Below are 15,582 nucleotides of genomic sequence, written 5' to 3' on the forward strand. Positions count from 1 at the left end.
AACTACTACATGTATACGATGTTTATAATTAAACGGGAAAATAATACTTTGAAGGTCTTAAAGAATTTTGACCATCTTACAATTTGATTTTCTAAAGAACACACGCTCATTGAGTTGTAATGATTTATCAAATAAATCTTCAAATAAATTATACGACGTTTATATAGAGTAATGTGACATATAACTAATTAACTAAACATCCTAAATTAAAAAATAAGTTAATCCTACATAAAAGGTAATTACTAATAATTTTTATTTATTCTTAGTGTACATATATAAAATTAGATATGATATCTCACTTTTACTGATCTTTGTTATTATTGATATACTATTACTATGTAATATATAAAATCAAATCAATTAAAATATAAGTAGAGCATGAGAGTTGATTTATACGCCACAAAATTTTAATCATACATTAACAACATGCTTTCAATGTTATTGATACACTATTTTAAAGTGCATTACCGCATTTGATACATGGTTGAAGCTTGAACCTTAAAAATACGAAGCCGAATCATTTCAAAATAAAAAATAGTTTCGTGCACATTCACAACTCTATATATTTTATATGTAAGAATTACAAATATAATAATATAAACATGATTTAACTTGATTCCTCCGTACTAATTTAATTGTTTCACACAAATAACATACAATTTAAAAAAAATATTATCTTTACTATATTGCTTATTTTATACACCATAATTGTTTTACTCTTAACCAGTTGATTTAAGATTTCTGTCACATTTGTTATTTTTATGTTAGTTAGGGACAATAAAATTGATCAAATTTACTCTACATATATGAACAACTAATTGGAGACAACTAAAAAAATACTGTTGTGAGCTTCTTTCGCAAAATCTATGCTCAAAATCATATCCGAAAACATAATAGTTTAGTACGAAGTAAGTAACTAATTTCATGATTATTGAAATTGTCACTCTCCAATTTCATGATTATAGAAATATTTAGTAAAGTAAGTGTTCGATTTTGACTTTTAAAGTGTTTTTTTTTTTTCCAACTTGATTTCAATTTTAATTTCTCTTGTTTATGTTATATAATACTTTGTGTATTTGATAACAAATATATAATACTTTGTGTATTTGATAACAATTATATAAATAAAAAGAAGATTAAATATTAATTAAATATAAAACATAAAATTTAAGTCAAATTTAAGAAAAAAAGATCTTTAAAATTTGAATGGACAAGTATTTACTATAGACACAGTAATAAATGTATAAAATTTAATTTTTAAAAATAAATAATAAGTAAATCTTCTATTAAATTAAATCTATAAATAAAAAAGTAAACATGTTGTTTGTATTCTACTCTTTCACTCACCACTTCACAACAGCTTTATATCATCTTCTGCCCCCTTTCACTTTTTCATTACAACCACTACCTGCCGCTGTGCCTCCGGCAACCTTCGATAACCACCGTAAACCACCGTCATTCCATCTCTCCTACAGGCAATTAAGTAATCCACATTGCACGTAAATTTCAAAACGCCTACATTTGGCGATGGTTTGCTAGGTTAGGGTTTCAATTTGATACATAAAGGAACATTTCAAATTGAATTGAATTATCTATTCAGATGTCTGGAATTAGTATATCTAGTAGTAGCGGAAGATGTTGTGAGGATGAGAGTTACAGTATTAGTGCTGACGTCAGCGAGTCTGAAAGCTCGAGTGATTTTTCCGGCCGCCGGTATGATGACGGTGCTTCTTCTACCTCGTTAAAATCGTCGTCTTTTGCTGTTTCCGGCAGTGATTCTATTTTTCCGATGCCGCCGTTCACGTTTCCGTTAGTTGGCGGGAATAATGATGATGATGATGTCATGGTTTGGGATAAAAAGAAGCCTAATAAACAACCTGACTGTGATATATCAGGTTAGTATTCATGGATCTCAATAGTTTTGTATGTAAACTTAAATTCTAAAATATAATATTTGTATTTGTTTCTGTAGGCATTTGTTTTTTATTATTACTTGTATGTATATGTATATGTATATGTATATGTATATGTATATGTATATGTATATGTATATGTATATGTATATGTATATGTATATGTATATGTATATGTATATGTATATGTATATGTATATGTATATGTATATGTATATGTATATGTATATGTATATGTATATGTATATGTATATGTATATGTATATGTATATGTATATGTATATGTATATGTATATGTATATGTATATGTATATGTATATGTATATGTATATGTATATGTATATGTATAAATGTACTTGTAGTAATTTATATTTGTTACAGAAATTGAGATGATGAAGGAAAAATTTGCCAAACTTTTGCTTGGGGAAGATATGTCTGGAGGGGGGAAAGGTGTATGTACTGCTTTGGCAATTTCAAATGCTATTACGAATCTTTCGGGTTAGTGAATTTTTAAAATTAAATTGTAGTTTTAATTAAAGTTTTTTATTCATTTAAGTTTTTTATTCATTTAAGTTATTTTGAGTTTGTTTATATTTGTTATGTTTATCATGTTTAGCATCTGTATTTGGGGAGTTATGGAGATTGGAGCCATTGCCATCGAAAAAGAAGTCGATGTGGCAAAGGGAAATGGAGTGGCTATTATCTGTGAGTGACTCCATTGTAGATTTTGTACCATCAATACAAAAGTCTCCTGATGGTTGTACTTATGAAGTAATGGCAACACAACCAAGGGCAGATTTGGCTTTAAATCTACCGGCTTTGAAGAAGCTCGACTCGATGTTGATTAGTATATTGGATGGGTTTTGTAAAACAGAGTTTTGGTATGTGGATCGAGGGATAGTTGTACCAGAATGTGATAATCGTGATGCATTGTCGACCGGTGTTTGTGGAGGTCGGCCTTCAGTTAGGCAGGAAGAAAAATGGTGGTTACCATATCCAAAAGTTCCTTCTAATGGGTTATCCGAGGATGCTAGGAAGAGATTACAACAGTGTAGAGATTGCACAAATCAGATTTTGAAGGCAGCCTTTGCAATTAATAGTAATGTACTTGCAGAAATGGAGATCCCAAATGCATACTTAGAATCCTTACCGAAGGTATGCTTGAATGTTCCCAATTGATTTATATAAACAATGTAGCAACTTTGCAGATCCCACATGTGCACTGATGTATTTAAACTCTGAATGGTTTAGCATCATTTGTCTTTCAAATCTCACAAACAAACGCACTGAATGCAGAATGGTTCAACATTCAATGCTGAACCATTCAATTAAGAGGCAATCAAACACACCATAAGTACCTTCTGGTTTTGTTCATAGCTAGAACTATAATATTGTTCAGAATTTTACTTTTGTTTATTTACTTTTCATGTATGTGACACAACAACTGATATGAATTTCTTTGGTTTATTTTCAAAGAATGGAAAAGCGTGTTTAGGCGACATCATCTATCGCTACATAACTGCAGAAAAGTTTTCACCAGAGTGTCTTCTTGATTGCCTGGACTTATCATCAGAGCACCATACTTTGGAAGTAGCAAATCGGGTCGAGGGAGCAATCTATGACCGTAAAAAAATTACAAGTTATCCAAAGTCCAAACATTCATCATGGAGTGAAAAAGTTAAGGGACTGGTTGTAGATGGTGACAGGAACATTTTATTAGCAGAAAGAGCAGAAACATTGTTACACAGTTTGAGACTTCGATTCCCTGGTCTTCCTCAAACCTCGTTAGATATGAGCAAGATTCATTATAACAAGGTGTGCATATTAATCTCTGTTTATATAAATTATATATAGCAAGTGTAAAGGGGCCAAATGTTGGTGGGTCGGCTTGCAAGTTTAAGTGGGAACTTTTTGTTAAGGATCAATGTAAGTTGAGTTTGGCTGACTTGTTGTTTGACCCATTTAAGCCATTTAACTACTATGTAATCTGCTTTCTTATTATATTTTTTTAACTTGTGATAAAATAGTGATATACTCTTTTTTTAGATAGTTGTTTTTTTTTTTTTTTTAATCATTATGTTGTTAGTGTTGACATATATGTTTTTTTTTGTATTTTTGTTTTTTTTAGGATGTTGGGCAGTCGATATTGGAAAGCTACTCAAGGGTAATGGAGAGCTTGGCATTTAACATAATGGCAAGGATTGATGACGTTATGTTTGTTGACGATGCAACAAAACGAAGTGTGGCTTCAGAATCATTATCCACGTTTAATCGAGGAGGTTTAGGAGGCCGTCCTATTCAAAAACGAATGTCACCTAGTCCGTTCTCAATCCAACACACGCCTTATGGGTCGCCTTTTGCAACACCAACCTTTTGTTTTTCGCCTACTTTGACTCGTAGCCCCGTTAGAGTACCTACGCCTATCGATGATGACAGTTGCGTTAATGATAAATTAGAAATCCCGAAGGCTAATGATATAAATAAGATATGGACGAATGCTGGGAACCTTACTACTGTAAGTTTAACCGAGCGCGATTGATGATTATTAGTAGTTGTTAGTCTTAGTATTGTATATTTGCTTAGAATTGTAGTTTCTTATTGGGGTGTATTATCCGGCTTTAATTAGCTGTGGGATTCTTATGTTAGAGTTTGTTTTACGTTTCGATAATGATAAGTAGGAATTAGAATAATTTATTTATATTCATATGTTTTTCTTTTTAAGTTGGAAATAATCCAATTCATGGTTGGTGTTTGGTTGGTATGGACTATGGAGTGATGTTATCTTGACTTGCTATTAAGATCAACAGCAAGTTAACTTGATCTATTTACTTGGTAGCATTTGTCACAAAACAAAATAAAAAAGGTAAAAAATTTAACATCTAACATGAGTTGTTTATGCATCTTCATTTGTGGATATGAGATAGCATGTGGAGTCTTTAAAAGTATGTCGCGCATTGTATATATGCTACACTGACCACACCTCCATATGAATATTTAAGTCAAGCTTCCCTCTTAATGGCTCACCAAATCAATATTCATGAATTCATTTTTCCTTTTGCATATTATAAAAAAGGTTAAATGCTCTGAAATATAGTTTATAAAGTATGATATTTGTAGTATATAAGTACCAACAGTTGTAGACTCACGTACAGTAGCAATGAATAACAAGTTTATCATACAAAAGGGAAGTCCATAATAGTTCGATACATATTATGAATCTCGAAGTATATATTACATTTTAATACGTTAAGTCTAAGGCCATTTGTTGAGCCTGAACGATCAATGTTGAAACACAACGGCCACAACTTGCCTTGTGCGCCCGTTGTGGCAAGCATAGTTGTGCCGTTGTGGGGGTGAATCACAATGGTTTTAACGGAAGGAATCAATTTTCATTGGCCAGATTTTTAATTATTTTCTATTTATTTCTTTATTCACCAAACTACTAATTATGTTTTAGCACATCACTCACAACATTTACTACAGTGCCTCTTTTTCCCACAACGCTACAACATCAGCTTAATTCCCCTCACTAACTCCACAACATTTCACTTTACCACAACAAATGGTCTAAAACCTTACGGTATGTTTTTGGATGCCTATTGGTTATTGGTACTTGTTATAAAACATTTGATTCTTCTGTTTTGAACAACATTGATTCGCTTAAAACCAAATATCAAAAAAAAAAAATTATAAAAAAAAAATAAAAAAAAAAAATACGTATGAAACCGGAATTATAAACACAATAAAATAACCAAAAGAGAAAAATAAAATAAAAAAGAATAATAATGAACATGTTCAAAAAAGTGAAAAGACAAAATCCCAATTTGCCAGAACTAACTTTGCTTCGCTTATTTTGTAATTTTGGTATCTTCTGATACCTGGAAGGCTGGAACACTCTGACAACAATGTTTTATGAAAAAAAAAAAGAAAAAAAAGAAAAAAAAATGAATTTCATATAACACTGTTAAAAGTGTTAATCACTTTTTAAATGCATTTTGATCAGTTTTCAACCTATGATACTTCATCTTAAAAGAGTAATTATCAAGGCTTACACCTTTATCCTATCTTCAGGAATCACCACCCAAAAAATTACAAAATGAACTGCAAAAAACAAAACCCAATTTGAAGACAAATAATAAATCACCACCCACAATATCTTCATCACAGTTGGTTCAAAAACCCCATTAATTATGTGTATTATTTTCATCAATACTTCTAGACAGACAACACAAAATAAAGATAAAAAAATTATTAAAAGCATAACCCAAAGTATATACAGTATCAAAAGAGGTAAGGGCATGATCATCACTACTATTACATAAACCACCAGCCAATCCAAAAAGTACATAGATAAATAGATATTATATTATTATCTAAAATATCCAAACTAAGAGTATTACCTATGTACAGTTCAAAGTTTCAAAACATTCTTCAAAAGCATTCATCTTTCTCGACGATGAAGCTACCGCTATGGTTGAACGTTTGGATAAAGTAGATAACATTACTTCCTAAACTAAAGAGCTCTTTTCATCTTGTGTCTCAGAAATCTCGATTCATTCGCATTAAAAGGAGTCAAAACATGATGTCTTTTGGTCAATCCACATCACCACGATCACCCGACCTATATTTTTACAATGTTGTACGCTTTCATCACTCATCATTGTTGGTATCGTCAAGTGACTCACCAGATTCGTCGTTGCTACAACTGTCATCAGTGATGTCATCTTCTTCCTCCATCTCTACCTCCTCTTCCAACTCCCCAAAACCGTCACTGTCTTCTTCATCGTCGTCATCTTCATCATCATCATCATCATCATCATCATCATCATCATCATCATCATCATCATCAGCATCATCATCATCACCAAAATCATAATAATCATCATCATACTCATCCTCGTAATTTATATTATTGTTGTTCTCATCTTCGTCACCACTATAATTGCTGGAACTATCATCAACGTAGTCATTGAGGTAATAAGCGGCGTCATCGGATCCGTCATAAAAAAACGGATGGAAGCGAAACCTGTGTGACTGAAATACCTTACCACAAAAAAAAAAAAAAAAAAAAAAAAAAAAAAAAAAAATGAAAAAAAAAAAAAAAGGAATCAGAAAAGGCCATAATACAGCCCCTAGATAAGCCTATGGTTGAAAATGGGTCAAATTATAAAACTTAGCTAACAAATGAAATGGGTCAAACAACCTGCAAAGTGTAATTGAATGCCTTCAGCTTCTTGAATCAATTCATCTAACTAAAATCAGAATTATCTTTATAATGTTCTTGTACTCATATCTAATAAATCGATTGTTTTTTTTTTTTAATACAAGAAAAATGGTTGGCCAATCTAACCAACCTGATTCGTTTTAAAAGATCCCAACAATCAAACCACGCTCTACGTTCGACATGGTTCTCCCAATCAAGTCCACTAGCCAACCCGCCCATTGTGCCACACGTAACGTATGCACTACTGTAAACCTTTACCCAAATTCAAACCTTTGTGTCCTAAATAAACAATAAAAACTGAGATCATATGCAAGTCACATGACAATATAGTTGGAAACATACTTTATCGTTATTTACTGGTAAAGTTGCTTTGTCAACTGCGTTCGGCGTCCATATCTTTATGTCACGTTCAAGCCCACTACTGGCAAGCATCGTTGTATGCGGGTGCGGTTCGATGCAGTTCACGACTTGTTTATCTGCTTCTAATACACGAATAAGCTCTGTATCACTTTTCCTCCAAATGAACATTCGGCCACAATCTGACCCGCTCACAATGTACTCACATTTGGGTCCAAAAAAGTTAACACCTTTGACAGTGTGATAGTTTCTATGCCCCTTGTAGACTTTAGCAACACATTTGTCTTCAGTTTCCATATCTGAATCTGAACTTTTATCTAGAACTGAATTTGGCTCATTACCCAAACCCATGTCTTTTTGAAAAAGATAAATAGATTCATCACAGTATGATACAAGAAGTTCACTTTCTTCTGAAAATGCTAATCCTGTTATCCCTAAATGCTCTTCACCAATTAGATGTTTAGGGCAAAAATAATCAGATGGTTTACCAAAATCGGTTGAACCGTCCCATTTATAATGACGGATATCGTATAGTCGGGTAAATTCATCTGAACCTGCGATCGCAAACAGGTTTGGGTTCCTTGGGTCCATAGCTATGGCGTTTAGATTAACTACCCCTGTAAAACTTCTATCGGGTAACGGTTGACAAGTAAAAAGTTCCGTACCCACTCCTGTTCTTAAGTCAAACTGACATAAAAGAAGTTTAATAGATAAAATAACTATAAAAAAATGAATATAAAATAAAAGTGTTAGTTAATGGATCGTGACTTACATGTTGGACCAAACCGTCTTCACCACATGTATAAAAGATGTATGGGCTTCCAGGTTCATTGGCTAGTTTATGGGCTCTCCCTTGATGTTTTCCAAGCAATTTTGACCTAACTTTTCCATGTTCTGGGATTACAGTATGCCTCACCTAGATTGCAAAAAGATACTAGATATAATGAGTTAATGCTAGGTTGATGAATTGTCAGTTTTGCCCTTTGAATTTTGAGCAAATTTGACTAGAAATAATTAAAAAGTTGATGATTGAGTGTAAGTATAAGGATATTTAAGTGTAATTATTTGTAACTAACTGTTTTGAAGAAATAAATGTTTAACTTGTAAGTAAGATTTTCTAACTACAAAACATATATTCTCATGAATATAGTAGCATCACAGTTAAACCAACCACGTGTTGCACGGACGATTATGTATAAAGAAAACAAAATAAGACAAACACGGAATATGTATCTCAGATCTATATAACGTCTAGTGACCTTGAAGTCATGATCACATAACATAAGCATTTGAAGAGTTTCAACACTATATGCTTCTCTAATTTTAATAAAATCCTCTAGTGAATCAAAATTATAATATAGAAACAAACTAGACCTTTTACATATTATGTTTTTTAGTTTGGAAACTGAACACCATTGATTTATAATTGTTGCTTGATAAACAATTTCTGTTTTTAACAGAAAATATAATAATGTTGGTGCCAAGAACCAAAAATTACCTGGCCATCAGCAGCACAAGTAACGACGCTTCGATCATCAGTTCCGGGCATGATCTTTGCTTGAAATATATTGTCATTATGGCCTGAATAATAAAAGAGTTTCAATTTTCCAGTTTCCCAATCCCAAAATATAACATTCTTGTCATCTGAGCCCGATACAAGAATATCTCCATCGGCATTAAAACCAACTGTGTTCACACATCCTTTGTGTTTATCTAGCTTCCTCAATAGTTTAAGTCTTAACACTAAATCCTATCACACAAAAAAAAAATTGATATCAGAAATTAGACATTAAACACGCTAACTTCATGTAGTTTATAGACAAAAAAAACCTAAAATAGCAACTCAAATCTATGTATACACTGTACTAATTAATAAATGAAACAGCTGAAATAATTAATCTATGAACAATTGATCATAGCAAACTATATGAACATCAGAACATCTAACTAACTTTGCACAAATTGTTATTGTATGAATGTACCAAGCTCAAATATTTACCCTTTTTGATCAAAATCTATATTTTAACGTAGTTAATTTTGGAATTAACACAAGATTTTTTTTTTTTTTTTTTTAACATTTGATACATCCAAATAGTAGATCAAAAGTTAAGTTTCACAGTACAATACGTATGATAGCAATTCGTGTAAATTAAGAATATAATTCGTTACCCTAAATATATATATATATATATATATATATATATATATAATAAAAAAAATTGAGTATAAATATTAATGATTAACCTCGGATGCAGCAAGTCGGATAGCAAATTTTCGGGTGGTAAGACGGCCGACCTCACGGCGGAATATATCGACAACCGCCGTATCAATACTCGCTCGCTGCCTCATCTTCGTCATCTTCAACCTACAATTAACAATTACAGTACTCGCTAACAATTAACAATTGGAGTAATATTATTCAATTCGATTGGAATGTGTTGTACGGATTTCAGTGTTAGGAAGAAAATACCTAGAAACGGTAAGAATAAAATCGTGGCCTTATGTAATTTTACAATTAACAATTAACTGTTTGTTACGGAGTATTTTTTATTTTAATTGAAAATTGAATGTTATAAATAAAGAATAAATTAAAAAAATATTAAATAATTAAATTAAACTAAATGTTTTAATTCATATTTTTTTGGAACAACTACAATATTATTACGGGGCTAGCGAGCTAAAGTCAGAGATAAAAAGCTACAACATGTTCAATATAGCAAAGAAATTATTACAAAGGACACGGCACAATTAGAATGCGAGAGAAAAAAAAAGAAAAAAAAAGAAAAAAAAAAAAAGCTACACAGGGAAACAGGCCAAGAAATCCAATTGAGATCTTTTTTACTTCGAGCTTTTAAACATAAAAATGCCGAGAGACATATGCTATCGAACAAATCATTTACCTTGATTGAATTCGAGCCATGTAAAGTGTCGTTTCTTGATCTCCAAGTCCACCAAAGAGTAGTCGCGACGATACAAAGAAGCCGAGTCTTTTTTGCAGTAGAAACGGTCAATGAATTCATCCATATAAAAATGTCTTTTACGGTAATGAAAGAGGGTCAACAGTCTAAGTCAGTCCACATCTTGATTCGTCTCCAAAGCATACTCGCAACATGGCACCTTAGATAAGTATGATCCCTCGAATTGCCTCCGGTACTACAAATTGGGCAAACAATAGTGTTGATGTCAAGACCTCAAACTGCCAAGTTAACACGAGATGGAAGTCTGTCAATGATTAACCTCCATAAGAACACATTAACCTTCAATGGAATAACTTTATACCAACGGGTAACATAGCTCGATGAAGGGAGGTGAATATTTTCAAGCAATTTACGATAGGTATAAACATAAAAGGCCCTGTCATCGGCAATATCACATACCCAAGAGTCTGGTCTATCAGCAAGGGTAAATGATTTCAGATTGTTCAACAATAGTTGTAGGTTGGCGGCTGTTGAAGGATTGCGCAACTAACAACATTGCCATACTCCGTGAGCACGGAATCTTTCAGAAACCAAGCAATTTGGATCCGAATCTAATCGACAAAGTCGATTATGTCTATCTTTTAATAAGAAGTTACTTAGCCATTTTTCAAACCAGAATCTGGTATTGCATTCGTTTCCAATTTTAATATGGATAGAATTTTCCGAGATATCACCTTTTTAATCTAGCGATTTAATGACTTCCACAATTTTACTCCATAACCCTATAACGACCCGTCCTAATCCATCAGGACGAATACATTACATTTGGTTACATCGCGAGGTACTTGACCTCTATATGATACATTTTACAAACATTGCATTCGTTTTTAAAAGACAAACTTTCATTACATCGAAAGTTGACGGCATGCATACCATTCCATAATATATCCAACTATAATTGACTTAATAATAATCTTGATGAACTCAACGACTCGAATGCAACGTCTTTTGAAATATGTCATGAATGACTCCAAGTAATATCTCTAAAATGAGCAAATGCACAGCGGAAGATTTCTTTCATACCTGAGAATAAACATGCTTTCAAGTGTCAACCAAAAGGTTGGTGAGTTCATTAGTTTATCATAATCAATCATTTTCATCATTTTAGCATACCACGAGATTTTCATTTCCATTTCTCATAAATATACGTCCCATGCATAGAGACAAAAATCATTCATATGGATTGAACACCTGGTAACCGACATTAACAAGATGCATATAAGAATATCCCCTATCATTCCGGGACATCCATCGGACATGATAAAACAACATCGAAGTACTAAAGCATCCACTACAACGGATGGGGTTTGTTAGGCCCAATAGATCTATCTTTAGGATTCGCGTCAATTAGTAGACTGGTTTACTAATTCTTAGGTTACCAAGCAAAAAGGGGTATATTCGGCTTCGATCATTCAACCATATAATGTAGTTTCGATTACTTGTGTCTATTTCGTAAAACAGTTATAAAAGCAGCGCATGTATTCTCAGTCCCAAAAATATATATTGCAAAAGCATTTAAAAAGGGAGCAAATGAAACTCACTATACCGTATTTTGTAGTAAAATACATATGACGGCACTGGATAAGTGCAGAGTTGGCCTCGGATTCACGAAACTATAACATTTGTATATATATATTAATACACCTAATCGTAATCGAATAAATTTATATATAACCTATTAATGATATTATTTTTATATTAATAATATATTTATATTTCATATATTCCTTTTATATAATAAAAAATATTTTGTTATGTTATATGTGTTTAATATATATATTTATGTATTTCATTTGTTTATCAAAACAGTAGTTCTGATTATCCTAAGTTAATATTAGTAAAAATAATGATAATAACATTAATAATATACTTATGTTAATAATAACTCTATTAGTGATAATAACAATGATATTAATAATAATACTTGTAAAAATATTAATTTTACTGTTAATGATAGTTATGATATTGATTTTAGTAATTACATAATAATAATATTCGTGAATAATAATACTGATAGTAGTATCTTTAATACAAATGGTAATTTTACTAATAATGATAAAGTAAAAATAATAGTTTTAGCAAAGATAGTATTTTTTACTAGTAATGGTAAGTTTAATAATAATAATTATCGTTTTAATAGAAACTTTAATAATCATATAGTTAATAATACTAAAATTAATGTTAAATGATACTTCTAATACTAATATCAATAATAATGGTACCTAATGATATTAATGATAATAATAACTATACATGTGATAATAATGCTAATATTAATGATACTAATAACAATTTACATACTAATAATACTTTTTAATTATACTTAGTAATAACTATAATGATATTAATATTAATTATATTATGGAATTATGGATAGTAATAATAATAATAATATTTCTATAACACTAACGAATAACAATAAATGATAATAATAATAATAAGTAATAATAATAATAATAATAATAATAATAATAATAATAATAATAATAATAATAATAATAATAATAATAATAATAATAATAATAATAATAATAATATTAATAATTGAAATAAAATAAAGTGTATACCCTTCTCTAAAAAGAATTTCTCCAGACGAGACTCGAACTCAAGACCTCCCGCTTATACCAAAACACGCCTAACCAATTCGCTACCCTTTCATTTCTGTTTTATTACAACTTTTAATTTATTTAACCCTTTGCTTTTCAGTTTCATTATCTTCTTCATTATGATCATCATTATCATAACATCAACACCACCATCGTTCATCTCATCATCAGTTATCATTATCACTAATTCGTGAATCACCATCTTAATCATATTATCATATATCAACTGATCATGAATCATTGTGATAACATCATTATTTTATCTAGCCAAAATCATAATCATACTCATCATATATCATGTATCATCATGCCTCTCATCATATCATTTATATCAATAATACCGTACGTAATGGTGTATCCTATCGTATACATGCATAAAAGGCGTAATGGTTGCATAAAAGTAGCATCAGGAAGGCTGGAAACAATAATTTTGTGGAGTTATCCGTCCAGCGTTCTCCGCTGTACAGGCTGCTCCGTCGTGCGTAAGCCTTGAAGGCCGCCTAGCGTGTAAGCCCTGGCCGGAGAACGCCACCTTCAGCATAAATTTCGGATCACGAATAACAGAACGTATCATCATCTGACACGTGTCCCCAAGCAATCTGGTGGATCTGACACTATAAATAGACCCCTTGGGTCGTCATTTTACAGAGTTCAGATATTCTGACAACTTTGAGAGCTGAGACTTCACTTCTCTCTCTCTACTTTATCTCACTAGAAGTCATCCGGCTAGCACTTTTATGCTCTACGGACGACAGATTGATTAAGCCACCCCACAAGTTTCTACACTTGTGAACCGGGTCTGCAGGGATTATTTCCCAAAGGTAAATATCAATCGGCAACACTCCGCCCTCCTAAAGCTAGATAACTTCTAGTATTGTGTTGACACACTAAGCCTTACCTCATAAGGAAATAGGTGTTAACAATGGCGCCATCCACTAATGCAAAGAACACACGAAACGGAAAAGGAACAAAAACAATTGAAGCTCCATTTCTACTTTAAGCAGTCAACAATCCATCAACTGACGACATGATAACTGTTAAAGATGTACTTGTTCCGCCACTAGATGGTACGATTGAAGAAACAGTTGCTGAAACTGCAGAAAGGCTTAAGCATTTGGCAACTAATTCGGAGAAAAGGCCAGTAATCGAAGAAACGACAACCAAAAGTGCAGAAAGACTTCCAAATTTTGTTACTAATATTGATGTAACCACGGCGATGTCCATCATTTTTACCTTTTCGGCGGATGGCGGATGGCAAAGACAAGTAAATCATGAAAAGACAATCTATATCAAAATATAGGTTATCCAGGCTACTTGACAAGCTGGGCAGTCTTATTGATGATTCTGAGGATGATAATGACCTGAGCTATGATAATAATGACTCTGATGATGAAATTGACAAAGATGAGTTCATGTCAGAGAAGCAGGCAGTGTTGCTTTTAAATGACATCCTTAAGCAGACAGCTCCGGCAAAGTATAAGCAACACCTATTCATCAACCATTAGATCCGTTGACGATTACAATCAGCGTTTAATCATCTAAAAATGAAATTTCTTGAAACCATCTCGGATTGATAACCAATGATTCAAATATGGCTGCATTAAATGCAGAGGAAACAGCAAAATTGTAGATGGTCTCAATGGCCAAAAGTTTTATAATAAAGAATGGTACGTTGGAAAAGCTCAAAAGAAAATTTGGAACTGAAAAATGGATTGAGCTAACCATGGAGGAGACCAAGGACAAATACAAGGACCAAACCCTATATTCAAAGAATCCAGGTAATTCTGGATCCGATGAATTCTTTAGAGAATATCTTGCTCCGAAGTCATGTTAAAAGCTTGCGGAAAATTTTTCTTCATCAACTTTCGAACTTAGAAATTCCAAAATATCATCATAAATATCCTCTATATTTATGATGATATCATCATAACGATTCTTGTCCGCAATTAATTATCTCTTTGCGATATCTTTATCACATCATAAAGGAAACTGTATTAGTTTCTATATTATGTAAAATTCAAGTTTAAATTATGAATGATTTGAAGAAGTATTGGGAATTGAAGCATGAGTTAGTATAATATAATGACGTCAGGCCAACGTGATTATATTACAGTAAGTCATGCTAAATTTTTAATGGAAGATGATGATTCATAGACTGTATAAATCACCATTCGCCATGTTGCACGACTCTTACATTCTATTTAACCTCTAAACATATCAAGAAAATATTTTTCTTGATGATTCGGTCTTTTCTGAATATTCTGGTAATTTGACAAATCAAATCGTGCTAATACCTTTCCTTTCTACTTTATAAATTATGATCATTCGAAACTTCATACCTACGAGTTCTGGACCATTATTCGCTTGACTTGAAGTCGGGAAGAAGAAACAAAAGCATAAAGCTCCGACATATAAAGGAAAATATAAAGCCCGATAACGACTCCGAAACTACAAACCGTGTATATCAATGCGTATAGCAATATAAAGACACGGGAGAATTAAAA

At 32.0% G+C, this 15,582-nt stretch overlaps 2 protein-coding genes across 4 annotated transcripts; one reads left to right on the forward strand and one right to left on the reverse strand.

Moving 5' to 3' along the window:
- Nucleotides 1-1,360: 1,360 nt before the first annotated feature.
- On the forward strand, nt 1,361-4,587 carry LOC139873290 (rop guanine nucleotide exchange factor 1-like). The gene is made up of 5 exons (XM_071861223.1): nt 1,361-1,895; nt 2,295-2,411; nt 2,530-3,068; nt 3,390-3,728; nt 4,042-4,587. The coding sequence occupies exons 1-5, from the start codon at nt 1,601-1,603 to the stop codon at nt 4,450-4,452; spliced, it is 1,701 nt and encodes a 566-aa protein (XP_071717324.1). The 5' UTR covers nt 1,361-1,600; the 3' UTR covers nt 4,453-4,587.
- Nucleotides 4,588-6,182: 1,595 nt separating this feature from the next.
- Nucleotides 6,183-10,023, reverse strand: LOC139873291 (uncharacterized). 3 transcript variants are annotated; one of them, XM_071861224.1, is made up of 6 exons: nt 9,965-10,023; nt 9,739-9,859; nt 8,993-9,244; nt 8,267-8,410; nt 7,480-8,181; nt 6,183-6,956 (listed from the first exon to the last, which is right to left on the reverse strand). In XM_071861224.1, the coding sequence occupies exons 2-6, from the start codon at nt 9,850-9,852 to the stop codon at nt 6,564-6,566; spliced, it is 1,605 nt and encodes a 534-aa protein (XP_071717325.1). In that variant the 5' UTR covers nt 9,853-9,859; nt 9,965-10,023; the 3' UTR covers nt 6,183-6,563. The 3 variants fall into 3 exon arrangements, with proteins under 3 accessions (XP_071717325.1, XP_071717326.1, XP_071717327.1); XM_071861225.1 differs by lacking the exon at nt 9,965-10,023 and having other exon boundaries at nt 6,183-6,947; nt 9,739-9,948; XM_071861226.1 differs by lacking the exon at nt 9,965-10,023 and having other exon boundaries at nt 8,993-9,237; nt 9,739-9,829.
- Nucleotides 10,024-15,582: the final 5,559 nt, after the last annotated feature.

Source organism: Rutidosis leptorrhynchoides, chromosome 10 (genome assembly GCF_046630445.1).
Source record: "Rutidosis leptorrhynchoides isolate AG116_Rl617_1_P2 chromosome 10, CSIRO_AGI_Rlap_v1, whole genome shotgun sequence".
Lineage (NCBI taxonomy): Eukaryota > Viridiplantae > Streptophyta > Magnoliopsida > Asterales > Asteraceae > Rutidosis > Rutidosis leptorrhynchoides.